The following is a 13,957-nucleotide window of genomic DNA, read 5'->3' as shown; positions in this document are numbered from 1 at the left end:
CAACACTCGAGCATGACTACTATATCTATCACTATAAGCACTGTCGACAAATGTGAAGCATGAACACGAAGAGTACGAGTAAAGCATGTCTGGATTGTCAATGTAGGGCCTCCTCAGTACACAATGGTTGACATGGGATCATCCATGAGAGGATGTCGTACATGCAAGTTGTATCAAATGGAATAGAAACACAATAGATAGTAGGAAAAGGAGAAGCAAACAGTTTCAGATCCATCTGCATTTGATTGGTCAATGTATCCGATTGCCGGAGCTGTTAGCGTGCTTTGGAACATTTTGTGACTTTCTACCCCACACTTTCGACCTGCACACTAATGTACCTCGCTGTCAATGCCGAACCGAAGAAAGACGAAGGAGGGCCTTTTCCATGTGCAACTGTTTGCAGGTTTGAACACTTTATGTACGCCCTTAGATTGACACGACTTTCGACGTGACTCATGAGCTACAACACTGGCAGAATTCAAACTTCGTGCTTTGCTCCAACCATCTTTTTCGTTCTCGTGAATGCCCTGTGCCTATCTCCGATTTTGAAGTCTTCACACAGTCAATAGTGCCTCGAGCACCAGTACAGCAAAATGCCTATGTACCTCAGCGCCCACTCATTCCTCACTTGTCGCAGCAGCCACTGACACTATACAGGCTCAAAGACCCCAGTAAGAAGTACCGCAAATTCAAACCCCTCGACCTCCCGAACAGACAATGGCCCTCGAAGACCAACGACAAGCCACCAAGATGGCTAGCCACCGACCTCCGCGACGGCAACCAAAGTCTAGTCGACCCCATGGACGGCGAACAGAAACTCCGCTTCTTCAAGATGCTCGTTGAGATCGGCTACAAGGAGATCGAGATCAGCTTTCCGAGTGCGTCTCAGACCGATTTCGACTTCACACGGATGCTCGCCGAGGACCAGCGGGACGGCGGGAAGTTAGTCCCCGGTATCGAGGATGTAGCGTTACAAGTCCTTGCGCCGTGTCGCGAGGAACTCATCAAGCGCACGGTTGAGAGTCTACGGGGTTGCAAGAAGGGGATATTACATATGTACCTCGCTACCAGTGAGTGTTTTCGGCGGATCGTGTTCGGCATGAGCGAGGATCAGAGCGTGGAGCTTGCGGTGAAGTGCACGAAGTACGCGAGGAGCATAACGAAGGATAGCGACGACCCAGAGATAAGAAGTACACACTGGCAGTACGAGTTTAGCCCTGAGACGTTCTCGGATACGAGTCCTGAGTTTGCGGTGCGGATATGTGAGGCGGTCAAGGGCGCGTGGGAGCCGAGTGAGGAGAACCCGCTTGTTTTCAATTTGCCGGCGACGGTCGAGATGAGCACGCCGAATGTGTTCGCGGATCAGATCGAGTATTTTTGCACGAATATGACGGAGCGGAAGAAGTTCTGCGTTAGTGTGCATCCGCATAATGATCGGGGGTGTGCGGTTGCGGCGGCGGAGTTGGCGCAGATGGCGGGGGCGGAGCGTGTTGAGGGGACGCTGTTTGGGAATGGGGAGAGGACGGGCAATGTGGATTTGGTGACGCTTGCGCTGAATCTGTATACGCAGGGGGTGTATCCGGATGTGGATTTTAGTGATATCAATAAGATTATCAAGGTCGTGGAGGAGAGTAACAAGATACCGGTCAATGAGCGGTGGCCGTATGGTGGACAGCTGGTCGTGTGTGCGTTCAGTGGGTCGCATCAGGACGCAATCAAGAAGGGGTTTCAGACACGGAAGATCGAAGGCGCGAAATCGGAGGACCCGTGGGTATTGCCGTATCTCCCTCTCGACCCGCAGGATATCGGCCGCACATACGAGGCCGTCATCCGCGTCAACTCGCAGTCCGGCAAGGGCGGCGTATCCTGGATCATCATGAACAGTCTAGGCCTCGACCTCCCCCGTGGCCTCCAAGTCGCATTCTCGCGCATCGTCCAGAAAGAAGCAGACGCCAAGGGCCGCGAACTCCTTCCCAGAGAAATCGCAACCCTCTTCGAAGACGCATACCACCTCAAACAGAACCCACGCTTCACCCTAATAGACTACAACATCTCCGCTGTCCGCGCCGAGACCAACACCCAAGACAAGACCTCCGTCGGGCAACCACCCCAGACCACAGACACAGATCCCCGCCGCGACTCCCAAGTCCAAAACACAAGCAGCAACAAACGCCAATTCGCCGGCGTAATAGCAATAGACGGCATCCAACACCCCCTCATCGGCGTCGGCACCGGCGCAATCTCCTCCCTCGCAAACGCACTGCATTCCCTCAGCATCGACCTCGACGTCGCAGACTACAAGGAGCATGCGCTTGCATCAGGAAAAGACGTCAAGGCAGCTACATACATAGAGTGTATGGTTAGCGGTAATCCGCATGAGAAGGTGTGGGGCGTGGGGATTCATGAGGATGTGGTGCAGGCGAGTTTGATTGCGCTGCTGAGTGCGGCGAGTGGGTTTCTGACGTCTAGAGCGAGCACGCCGAAGCCGTTTAAGCCGAAGCATATGAGGGATTTTAGTGCGAGTGAGATTTTGGCGTTGGAGAGTTTGAATTTGGGGAGTGAGAGTCCGTTGAGGGAGGGGATGGGTGTGGATGTTGGTGGTGGTGCTGGGGGGTTGAATGGGAGTTCGTTTAGTGGGAGAGCGGATCGGGTTGATATTTCGAAATTGGAGCATGAGGCGTGGAAGGAGGAGGAGAAGGTGAATGGGGGTGGGGTTGATGGGGCTTGAAGAGTGGGCAGGAGATTGGGTGGTTGTTCTTGTTTAGACAAGTTACGATGGAGATGAGCATGAAGAGATATGGTATGTTGCATGACAAAAGGCTGTTGATACGTAAGACTGGCCAACATGTCTCTGAAAAGCCAACGTGACATCTACCACAAAAGTGCAAATCATAGCTTAAATATGTTCGTGCTTCTTTTCTACTGATCGAGGATCATCAAGCGATCTTCGGCGCGTCATGGAGTGATTGTCTTTCTCTGTAAGTGGCGTACCTTGACAAAAAGTCAGAAAGTTATTCCCAATGATTGAATATCGAGAACTATGCATACACAAGAGCATACCCAAATCCGATGCAAATGACCGTGTCCGTCAAACTCATCTCCGATAAGCCTCCTGTAACCTCACTGTAACGCCTTGAATCAAATGCCGTGACTGGTTCCTCGCTGTCGGCCTCGTAATCGTCTGTTATCGTGCCATGGTCGTCATCGTCACTCTTGGCATCACCTCCTATTTCGGCAGCGACGATGCCAAGGTCTGCAATGTCTCTCATGTTGCCGTCGTCCTCGCTAACGCCAGGTGACTGAACACCGCCGTCCTCCTGTCCCGTCTCAGAGTCGTCCTCCGTCTCAGCCAGCTTAACATGTCGCTCCTTCTCACTCTCTGCGTTCAAAGTGTCTGTATCCGTGTCCGTGTCATCAAGCGCCAGCGCTTCCAAATTTGTGTCGTCGTCTTCGTGTACACCTCCTTCCGCCTCAGCCTGACCGTACATCAATCCCTCGTCCCCTTCGTGTACACTTTCTTCTGCCTCGGCCTCACCATACATTAAACCCTCATCCGCCATCTCCTCATCATCCCGACCATCTATTCATTCCTCACCATACGCCAGACCATCGTCCTCAGCAGATTCTTTACCCGCAGGCCCCTGATAGTCATAGACCAATCGCACTTTCTCCGTCTTGTCACCTTTGGCATTCTTAACCACAACCCTCCTCGTGTAATACCGCTTGCCATTAACCTGTTCAAAGCCCCAGATCTGCTCGGCAGTCCAGCCATACCCAGAGTCCTGATTCTTAACATAGCTCTGTACCAGCGCAGACTCGTCCTCAAACTTAGATGTCGTCTTCCCATCTTTGAGGAACTTAGCTTGGAGGAATTGCAGTTCTGCCTCTGAATATGACACGCATGGCTCGAGCTTTCCAGTACTAAGGTTGACCATACGCGATCGCCCAGCGACATTGCCGAAGATCTTGTCTTTGTGTGGGCGATCCTGCCAGTCGAGTGTGCGGTCCTCCTGCGTTGAGCTTAGGCCTGAGGCATTAGATGTGATGTCGATGTGGATGGAGCCTTTGTTGTCTGTGTATTCTTTGATCGTGAGGACTACGGTTGCGAGACCGATTGCTTTGCGGGTGAGCCAGGAGATGCCCTGGAGGGCGAGGAGGTTGTTTGTGTCATCGGAGAGGGATTTGTTCTGTTGCGATGGGTTAGCTGTAGTGTTTACGGGAGGGGGTCGTTTGTTTACATACCATTACGAACTTCCCTGAGAGGTTCTTGATTGTTACTTCTGGAGGTGAGGCCATCTTTGTGTGTTTGGTCAGAATATACGACAGTGGGCTTTTATGTACAGACTCTGGAAAGCTGATGATCTATATGCGACAAGTTGTTGGAACGGTGGTGGGGAAACGAGCATGTGCTGTGAACGCACCTGCAGGGACCTCCGGCGCAACGCAACCGCGGCTCCTGCCGATCTGCGCCTGTCTGCGGCTTACGTCATCAGAACGACAGGGGACACATATCACGCGTAGCTACAGGGAGGTACACAATCAGCGGTACAAATTGCGGAGCCAGGTACAAGGTCATCATATACCGAGGAGGACTCTTTCGCCACAGGTTTCGTATATTCCGTCTGTCCTTCCACAGCAAGTCATGGGCGAACTTAGAGTACGCGGCTGAGCAAACCTAGGCAGGCATGAGCTCGCAAGAAGAGCACAAATCGGGGAAGGTCTATGGGCGCCAGAGCCGAGCCGAGCTCCTCCCAGTGTTACAGGACATTGTAGACTGCGCTTGAGGGACCATCATGAGCGGTACACACTGGAGGCTGGACACTGGCATAGAATCCACCAGTCAGCCAGAGCAACTTGAAAGCGCCAGCTTTCGTTGTGATATCCTGGGATACCATTGCCGATGCTTAGATACTCTGGCGCCAATGCCCTCGGAACATCACAACGATTGAACCACTTGCAAAGAACGTTTTGCCATGTTCTGAGGGCAAGACATCTAAGGAATCGAACTCATCCTGCGACATGAATCAACACCAACACAAGACGGTGCTGGCCTATGGTTAATTCTGGCAACATGAAAGCTCGCTTCTGACCATCAACCTGACGATCCGACTCGGATTTAAAAGTTTCTGTGAAGGATTTTATGTTGACGTTGAATCCTCGAGTGTGAGCCCCGCGGTTCAGCGAGTAAGACACGTACTATGTTCGAGCTTGGTGCGATCGACCTTAGGTGTCGTGCAGAACCTGGGCTCTTGGAACCTGTGATCGATTCGCTCAACGTAAGTCGAGCGAACTTGATCGTGTGGAATCTGTCGGTCAGAGCATGCCGACTAAGTACTTGTCGGAGACGTCACAAGCTCATGACTTGAGATGGACTCTTTCGGACGGAGGGACATGCACATGGAAGCAGCTTCATCAATTGATGTTGGAGGAGAGGAATATGCTGTAGTAGACCACTGGGTTGCGGCAGTCTTGTATACTAACGAGATTTGTTGGACTCTCAAGAAAGTCAAAAGCTTGCCTGAGCACACTTTGAGAACGTGCTCAAGATCTTGGGCCAGGCAATTACAACCCTTTGGCATCTCGCCTCCCAATGAGGCCTCCCTACCATTAGGAGCGAGCTTCGCAGTGGAAAAGACACAGGCCCGGCTTGACCTGACTTGCATGGTATACTACTCATTGTCTCTTGTATCAGCAAGCCTAGGTTTGGACAGATGAGAGGCTAGCGTCACGAATTAACGTCAACGGTCACCTTCACCCTCTCTGGGTCGTGCAACACGAGATCACGCTAAGCAACATCTGATCAAATCATCCAAAACAATCACTTGGTGATCTTTCGCGCTGCTGCCTGCCAAGCAGGTACAAATATCTGCTTTCTGCACTCTATCTTGTTGCAACCTCCCTCCATAATCCGCACAGCAATAACTTCGATCGGGAAGCAGTTTTGGTACGTGTATGTTACTGAACGATGTAGATACGACTCAACTAACGGAGATGCAGCAATGGGCGTTAAGGGCCATAGGACCGAGTACGGCGTACGATGGCTAGAGAGAGAGATTGGAGCCTCTCGCGGTGTCGTTGAAGGACGTCGGAAGACTCTAGAAGGGATCATCATGGACGAGTGGCCAACACGAACAGCCTGCAAAGAATGGGCAACTTCTGCAACATCTTTGAAGATTGATGAAGACCGAGTCAAGAGCAGACTGCGAGAACTCACCCAGAGAGTCGTGTCCACTTTTAGCGACGACGTATGGCTACAACGAAAGGAACCAGACCCACGTAAGCGACCGCAGCTGCAGCTGGCCTTCTACACCGGATGGCTATGGTATCTGACCGATTCGTCACTGCACACTGAGAAGTTGGATCTATGGCGAAAGCATGACCTCTCGCAAGGAGATATCTTGTCCCTCAAGTCAACAATCGAGACAGAGCTACTGATCAAGATGAAGCTATGATCGACCAGCCAGAGAAGGAGTCCTCAATCGAGGCTCCCTCGCCAAGTCTTGATTACAAACCTGTCATCAAACTTGAAGATTTAGTTGCAGGAGATTCGACTGATATGCCTATCGAAGTCAGCGACACAGATTCACCCGAAAAACCCCTCCGACAAAAATCTTCATTCTTCGACTGGGACAAGATATCTGTACACATCAATGCCACAGTGCTGGGCGAGTCAGAGGAGGTCATGTTCTCTATGATGAGACTGAAGCCTAACCTCCGCAAGTCCGCATTCCTCGTTCAGTTCGAGCTCGATATGTTCATCAAACAGTACAACAAAGAAGCCAGCGGTGGCATGAAGTTTGACAAGTCAACACACAGATTCGTCTACAAAGATGGGACAGGACAAATCAACATAGATAGGCAGGGAGAATTCGAGGTTGCACTGCAAAGATTTGCTGGCTCCAAAGCTGCTCTAGGAAACAAGCTGTGTCTGGATGTCGAAAGTCGCAGCGCCGTCAGCCCAAGTATTACACCTCCAGCGGAGAATCAAGACCCGGTACGACCCATGACTGGCCACGCGCAACTCCAATCACAAAACACAGCCTCGTTGAAGAGTGACACGACCGAGGAACAACCACAAGCTATTGTAGACAATACTACACAGCCTACTCACAAGCCCACCCCATACGCATCCTTCATCGCCGCACCTCATACCAGCTCCGCCTTCAACGATCCCAATGCCAACACCCCCAATTTCAACATCCACACCGACACAGAAGCAATCATGCAAGACCACGACCCTCCACGACGATACTTCGGTTCTCCATCTTTGACACCCTCCATGATCGCACGCCTTCGCGCTAAGAATTCGTCTACCAGTCAGAACACAACCACAGCCGCAACCGAATCCACGCCTCACCGAAAGCTCAGAACCGCCATCCAGAAGTCCTCTGAGAACATCGCCCGAAAGGAGAACGTCCCGCCAACACAGCAGAAGCACAGCAAGAATGGTAGAGCTTTGAACAAGCGGGCAGCTCCAGATTAGTCCTACTGAACACTCAGTGGGACATCGACTTGGTCTAGGATCTGCAGGACGGGTTGGAGTAGACACAGAGAGGTGAGAAAGGCGACATGAGCTTGGCAGGTATTCTTTGGTCTACGCGACGATGTCGGACGTGTTCCAGGATGTTCACTTTAGGTGTTCATCTAAGACTCCAGCAACCCAGAAAGGCGAAGGAATAGAAACGAGAAATGATTATATGAATGATGCGGCGAACGACTGACAGGACCAGAAGTGAATAGGATACTACTGTAGCTTGGTAATGAGCGGACTGACAGCGCAAGCACGAGGTAAGCAGAGAACCAAGAAATCAATCAAAGACGTAAACTCGACACCTCTTTTGCTATCATCTCCTTCGAATCTTGTCACAATCGTTGGCGCGGCTAAGCTCTACTGCTATTGCAGAATGTGCACCGCCAAAAATGCAGGTTTTGCCTCCAACGGACGCCTTCACACCCACTATGCTCGCTCAAAACGTTCGACACAACTGTCATGATATTATCATACCGTCCATCGAATTCCCATTAAGTGTCGTGACGCCTCCCCTGGCCTCGTCATCCTGACCTCTACCACCCTCGACCCAAAGTCCTGTAATCAGCACCGGGAGCGGTCTGTTTAATCTCCCGTCCGTACCTACTGAACTTGGGTTGTGGTGGTGGCACGTTCTCCTTTCTCCACTCTATGTCATTGTCGACATCCATGCTGTCAACTTGTTCAAGGAAATCCGGCAGGCCACGCTGCCTGCGTCGATGTTTGGTCTTGCGGATGGCCTGCTGGGGACCAGTGTATGCGCTGCGATTGCTGGGCTGCTCGATCGAGCGAACGACGATCGTGCTGGCCTTGTCAGGTGGGTTGTTGTGAAGCGCAGGGTTGAAGGTAGGGTCGAACATTTTTTATTGTGAGTTGGACTTCGAGCTCTTTCGGTAGACGTCGTTTTTGAGTGGTCGGAGGGCGTGTGAGCTTGCTGTGTGTTTGATTCGGGTATGGGTTGTTGCGGTGGGTTAGGCCCTTCCTCTATGATCTGGTTGGCATTGTTTCTGGGGTTGTCATGATTGAGATTTTCGACCGTTGTTCGCTTCGCGACATCTGGTATGGCCCCCAAATGCACATGGATCTCGGTGTCAACTTGCGCGTTGCGTCTAGATAGCGCATCGTTCATCTCGATGTCGTCAATACTGCCATGTCCTACTCTCTTCTCCTTCTCTTGTGCTGTGTGAGGCTGCTCAGCGGCTAATTTAGCGGCAGATGGTAAATATCGTGCGTGGACACGAAGCCTCAAGATCTTTCCCCTCTTGCCTTGTCCCTGGACAAAGCGATGTAACATGACCTTATAGCCGCCCTCCTTGCTAAAGTCGAATGACTCACCGCCATCGACATAAACAAATTTGTGTAAATGCTTGTCGAAGGGTGTTCCGCCATCCATCTCATCGTTGAGAGTCTGTATGAGATGGTCGAAATTGAAGTCAATCCAGTGCGCTTGACCGAACTTCTTAGGCTTCAACAACATTCCAGGAATATGGACCAAGGTATCGCCTAGCAAAGTGACATCTACCCAGACTTCTGTACGATCCCAATCAAAGTCGCCAACTGAACCCTGTGGGGCGTCTTCAACTCGGATTGGTTCTTCTCGTGTGCCTTCCTCGACTTTCACAGTGAAGATATTGCTGTCGTGGTTTGCCATGGCTGTCAGCCAGCGTCAACCGAGTACAATAGGTCTGCTAGCAGAGTTCCGCCAAGAGTATAGCGTACAGAGTTGCAAGCCGACTAGTTGTTATGGTGTGTATTAACGGAGGGATAAGAAGAAAATTGTTCACAGTGACGGACGTGTAGCTGACAGGGAAAGATTGTTTGTTTTGGTGGTGAATCCAATCAGCCTAGTGGGGAAGCATATCGCTCAACTGTCACTGTTGAGGTCTTGCGAAGTCGTTTATAGCGCTAGTGATCTGAACTTGGGATCAGCATAGACGATTCGACAATGCTGTCATGATGACCTGGTCTACAGAACAGCTTATCGTTAACAACATGGCCAGCTGATTGTAAAGGGAAGTCTCACGTAGTGGCAAAATCGTGTGCTTACCGTCTGCTGAAGCACCTGCGAGGATGCGATGACCCAACCTGGAGGAATAGAGCGCTGGAGACTCTTTGCTGATATTGGGGATTGGTACAATCAGCACCCTATGGCCACTTGGTAGAGCAGGAAGGGAACGAGGAGGCATCTTGAACAGAATGAGCTTACCACGCAGACTCAGATTCAGATTCAGAGCTCTCTTCTCAAACGATATCTAGATCATCGTCGTCATCGTCCTCATCATGCACCTCACCCCTTCCACGCCCCACCCCAGCCCCACCCAAACTCTCCCGCCCCGCCACCCTAATCCCCTTCTCCGTCACAAACCTCGTCCTCTTCTTAACAGGACTAAGCCGCACACTATCCGCCGCCCTCTTCTTACTCTCCCCCGGCCTATCAGCCATGATATCCGCCTTCGTAACACCCCTACTACTCATACTATTCGCATCAAATGCCACCCCTTTCTCATTCGGATCCCCCGTCCTCTGCCGCATGTACTCCGCACCCGCCCCCGCACTGATCTTCCCGAGCCTCTTCGCAATCTCATGTTCCTTCTGCATTGCCGCCATGCGTTTGCGCATGCGATCTTGTTTGTCGCGTTGAGCCATTTGGCCCTCTGCAATGAAGGGGTCATCCCCCGGGTTCGAGTCGAGGAGCTTCGCGGTGCTGAGACTCGAGTTGCCTGTTGGTGCGAAAGACCAGCGTTGTTCCTGGGTTTTGTTGGGTTTGGTCCCGCCGACGGCGTAGTAGAAGGATTGGGATTCGTGGTCGAAGCCACGGCGACGCTGAGACTGAGACTTCTCTTGCTGGGGGTCGCGGTCCGCACCGAAAGACGTCATGTTGTTGATGCCGCTCCTTTTGCTGCGCGTGCGTGTTAGCTGTGCGTTGAGATGGAACTCGCAGATTGAGGTCTTGCTTCCATCGACCCAGTCGCCACATGCGCTTCCGTCGCGTTTCTTCGCGGAGCAGTAAGACAGGTGTTTTGCTGTTCCAATTTCGAGGATTTGATCCTCGCCGTCGTGGATCGCGAGGTTGAATGCGCCGGTGTTTTCGCGGCCTTTTTTGGGCGGCATTATGGCCGGGTTGAGGATTGCGACGAGGGTGCCGGGGGTGAGGCGGTGGTAGCGGGGGACGGCGGTGTCGAAGAGGAAGAGGTCGATTGTCCATTTTAGGTCGGTTAGGGTTAGGATTATGAATTTTTGCTTGTTGGAGGTGCCATCGTTCCATTTCTTTTCCCAGTCTGCGGAGGAGGTGGTGTTTGTGTCGGAGGGTTTTGGTTTGTGGTTTAGTGCGCCGGATTTTCTGGCGATGATGCCGAAGATGACATAGTCGGTTACGTCGTCTGCGATCTGGTAGTCGGGTGATGTGACGCTCTTGAGGAGCTTTGGGAGGGTATATATAGTGAATTGATCTTCGGGTAGGGTTCGCTTCAGGAAGGTATGTGGTAGTATTCGAGTGGACAAGTGGGTGTTCGAGAAGCCTTCGTAGAGTGAGGGATCGCCCTTTTTGCCATCTGAATCAGGCTTGCTCGAGCTGAGGCTGGATTGTGGTCTGCTCGTTTGGCTTGGGGACGTGGCGCGGATAGCAGGCATACTATGCGAATGCTTCAGCGCTTGAGTTCCGGTGGTGCTGTTCTTCTCACGATCACTGGTTGAGGTAACCTGCCGATAGTGAGAGCTCTGACTGGCCGAGGGCGTGCTCTGCGGATTGGATGCTATGTGGTAGCCTTCCATCTCCTTCTTGTCGAACCTGAAGTGGGAAGATCTTGCGCTTTGCACAGCTGACTGCTTTCGTTCCCGACCTTGCTCTCTATCTCTCGTCTCTGCCATTCGCTCACTGAAGGACTTTGTGGCAGTTGTTGGGGCAGCAGCGCTTGACCGTGACGAACTTTGAGATATGGGAAAAGCTGGCTTGGTAGATCGAGACTCGACATGATGGATCCGCTTCTTTGTCGGGCTGCCATTGATAGTCTTTGCTCTTCTCAGAGACACATCAGCTGCATTCAAGCCCTTATCAATTCCAAGCACTACACGACTTGGAGATTTTGGCAAGGCAGGAGCAGCTGCACGTTTGGTGGGTGAAAGCGCGACTTCCAATCTAGCTGAAGTCGCATTTGGTTGGGTGACAGCACTGTTCGAGGATTGAGGCCGGACATTTTCTGCGTCTTTCGATTTCTGCTGTTGCAGCTTCTTCAGCTTCAACTTTGCCTCAATGGCTTGTAGCTTCAATTGCAACGTCTCTTCGTCTTCTTCATCTTCCTCCGCCTGGCCCTGTCCCGGCTGCAGTATCCCATGGTCCCTGTCTTCTCTTGCCGCTCTCAGTTTCTCCAACAATGAAGGTGACCCAAGCAGTTTGTTGGGGGAAGTCGAAGTCCCTCCCAGATCCTGATATTCTCGATATTTCTTTCGACCACTAGGCGAGCTGAGAAGTGCCTTCAAAGGTGACTTTGGCGGCCATTGCTCGCCACCGGTCATGATGTTGCTAGGCAGACTGCAGCATCTATTAGGGTATAACGACAGGACGTCCTTGCGAGTTTTGTTTCGACTTTGCTCGTTTCGGAACGACCAGGGTGGTGCCACTCCTTCACGTACGACACGCGACCGCTTTCACTGACACCCAGCTATGCAATTGTCTCATGCGTTCCAACCATACAAGCGCCCAAATGCCACATAGTATGAATTTGACCAAGATGCGACTCGAGGATATGCTCAACCAATGACGCACGCTACCAAAGTGGAACGCGTTCGAGACGCGTCTCGACGCGTAAATTTGGCGATTGTGTAAAGTGAAGATCGCAATCACTGGCGGTCCCAGTGCGATCTTACCATTCGAGGAACACATCCAACAACTAGCAGCCATGGTACAAACAAGGTCAGCGTCGAGTAGTCCGGTCAAAAGAAATCCGCCAGCGACACTGCCACCTACCTTGCGGAACACGACATCAGCACCAACAAAAGTAGCAGACAAGTTAAAGTCAATACCTGGCGAAACATTACGGCTTGTGATAGCACCTAAGAACATATCGAACAATGCGCGCTTCATTTCCCTGGCGAGCCCGGTCGACGGGACACCGAAAAGATACCTTCTTTGTCCTTCAGCAGGAGTATTCGAGCTGACGAGGGTCAATGTACCGAAACACGACCCAAGAAGCATCCTATTCGCACCAGGTGATGCTGCGGAGGGGGCACAACAGTTGCAACCTGGAGCGATCAGCAATGGTTACATTAATGCGACTGCTGAATACATGACAGCAACCCCATACGATCTATGCTTTACTTTACTGCCGATAGTAGCAGACTCCGGCAAGAGCAACCTCTTCCAGTCGCTGGACGACTTCCTGGACTCGACCGACGAAACGCACGACCTGGGATATATCGTTCAGAAAAGCAGGGATCTGGTAGAAGCTGCAATAGAAACAATATGCGATTCTGTAGAGGCACGGGATGAAAAGATGTACAGATACAGTCAAGAAAAAACCCTAAGGCTTATGGTGACGAAAGCAAAAAGAGCACGCGACAACGGACTACCAGCCAGCTTAGAGGAGAAATTCGTGACAAGAGCGCTTGAAACCCCGATACTGAGCGTGAAACGAGAAGAAAGCACAATATCAATTTCAAAAACAGAATCACAAGACTCGACCGACCCTACAGACACACCTACACCCTCAGAGAGCTTTGACTCGCAATCTTCAGCAGCTAGTGTCGCATCCTCAGTCGTCTTCTCCGAGACCTCAAGTACATCAACAGTCACCACAGCACAGACATTACCCAGCGACACAGTACCCAATGATATAAAGTCCCTTCAACGGCTTCTCGTGGCCTTCAAGTTCATCACAGCTTCCTACCTTTCGCCTACCCTGGCATCGAATTTACTCGCTCTGTTGCATACACCCACATCGCCAGCAGGTATCGACTTCACACCACTCACATCCCACCTCGCACACCTCGCCAAGCTTCGCGCGGAAGCAGCAGCGTCAGCCGACCTTTCGTCCTTCACACGGAAAAGGGGTAGCTTGGAGGACGACGAGGAAGCCGAAGCTCGGTTAGAGAAGAAGCGGAAAATAGAAGAGGAGGAGAAGAGGAAGAAGTTGAATACCAGTCGTGGCGTGAAGGACCTCGCGAAGGTTGATGTGAAGGGTATGAAGAAGATGAGTGCTTTCTTTCAGCCGAAGGTTAAGGCGAAGAGCTGAGGTACTTTCGGAGTGTGGGATGGAAGAGTCAGTTCCTTTATGTTAGCGTTGGCGTCTGGTCGGAATCTCTACGTAGAATTGGATAGCGGACGGGCAGCTTTTCCGGCAAGAGAAAGAGAAGTGGCAGGAATCGACCGTAGACTCTTCGAAGCCCATTCCAAGATTAGATTACCAAGACACAGGAGTACTCCTGGGTATCTTT

At 51.6% G+C, this 13,957-nt stretch overlaps 7 protein-coding genes across 7 annotated transcripts; 3 read left to right on the top strand and 4 right to left on the bottom strand.

The window, feature by feature from the left end:
• Window positions 1–593: 593 nt before the first annotated feature.
• On the top strand, window positions 594–2,728 carry LEU4 (2-isopropylmalate synthase (Alpha-isopropylmalate synthase) (Alpha-IPM synthetase); the record flags this gene model as incomplete). The annotated part of the gene is made up of 2 exons (XM_064875765.1): window positions 594–601; window positions 658–2,728. 2 exons carry the CDS (start codon window positions 594–596, stop codon window positions 2,726–2,728), a joined length of 2,079 nt encoding a protein of 692 aa, XP_064728029.1.
• A 310-nt stretch (window positions 2,729–3,038) lies between these two features.
• On the bottom strand, window positions 3,039–3,560 carry PMZ80_007356 (uncharacterized protein; the record flags this gene model as incomplete). Its single annotated transcript, XM_064875764.1, has 1 exon — window positions 3,039–3,560. One exon carries the CDS (start codon window positions 3,558–3,560, stop codon window positions 3,039–3,041), a length of 522 nt encoding a protein of 173 aa, XP_064728028.1.
• Window positions 3,561–3,584: 24 nt separating this feature from the next.
• On the bottom strand, window positions 3,585–4,296 carry PMZ80_007355 (uncharacterized protein; the record flags this gene model as incomplete). The annotated part of the gene is made up of 2 exons (XM_064875763.1): window positions 3,585–4,187; window positions 4,243–4,296. The coding sequence occupies 2 exons, from the start codon at window positions 4,294–4,296 to the stop codon at window positions 3,585–3,587; spliced, it is 657 nt and encodes a 218-aa protein (XP_064728027.1).
• A 1,703-nt stretch (window positions 4,297–5,999) lies between these two features.
• PMZ80_007354 (uncharacterized protein) lies at window positions 6,000–7,483 on the top strand (the record flags this gene model as incomplete). The annotated part of the gene is made up of 2 exons (XM_064875762.1): window positions 6,000–6,276; window positions 6,447–7,483. The coding sequence occupies 2 exons, from the start codon at window positions 6,000–6,002 to the stop codon at window positions 7,481–7,483; spliced, it is 1,314 nt and encodes a 437-aa protein (XP_064728026.1).
• A 694-nt stretch (window positions 7,484–8,177) lies between these two features.
• Window positions 8,178–9,179, bottom strand: PMZ80_007353 (uncharacterized protein; the record flags this gene model as incomplete). Its single annotated transcript, XM_064875761.1, has 1 exon — window positions 8,178–9,179. One exon carries the CDS (start codon window positions 9,177–9,179, stop codon window positions 8,178–8,180), a length of 1,002 nt encoding a protein of 333 aa, XP_064728025.1.
• A 590-nt stretch (window positions 9,180–9,769) lies between these two features.
• Window positions 9,770–12,040, bottom strand: PMZ80_007352 (uncharacterized protein; the record flags this gene model as incomplete). Its single annotated transcript, XM_064875760.1, has 1 exon — window positions 9,770–12,040. One exon carries the CDS (start codon window positions 12,038–12,040, stop codon window positions 9,770–9,772), a length of 2,271 nt encoding a protein of 756 aa, XP_064728024.1.
• A 383-nt stretch (window positions 12,041–12,423) lies between these two features.
• Window positions 12,424–13,755, top strand: PMZ80_007351 (uncharacterized protein; the record flags this gene model as incomplete). Its single annotated transcript, XM_064875759.1, has 1 exon — window positions 12,424–13,755. One exon carries the CDS (start codon window positions 12,424–12,426, stop codon window positions 13,753–13,755), a length of 1,332 nt encoding a protein of 443 aa, XP_064728023.1.
• Between the last annotated feature and the right edge of the window lie 202 nt (window positions 13,756–13,957).

The sequence above is a fragment of the Knufia obscura genome, assembly GCF_036327395.1.
Source record: "Knufia obscura strain CCFEE 5817 isolate CBS 148926 chromosome Unknown scaffold_9, whole genome shotgun sequence".
NCBI classification, from domain to species: Eukaryota; Fungi; Ascomycota; class Eurotiomycetes; order Chaetothyriales; family Trichomeriaceae; genus Knufia; species Knufia obscura.
The sequence above is the reverse complement of the archived record's forward strand: the minus strand, read 5'-3'. Positions and strand labels throughout refer to the sequence as shown.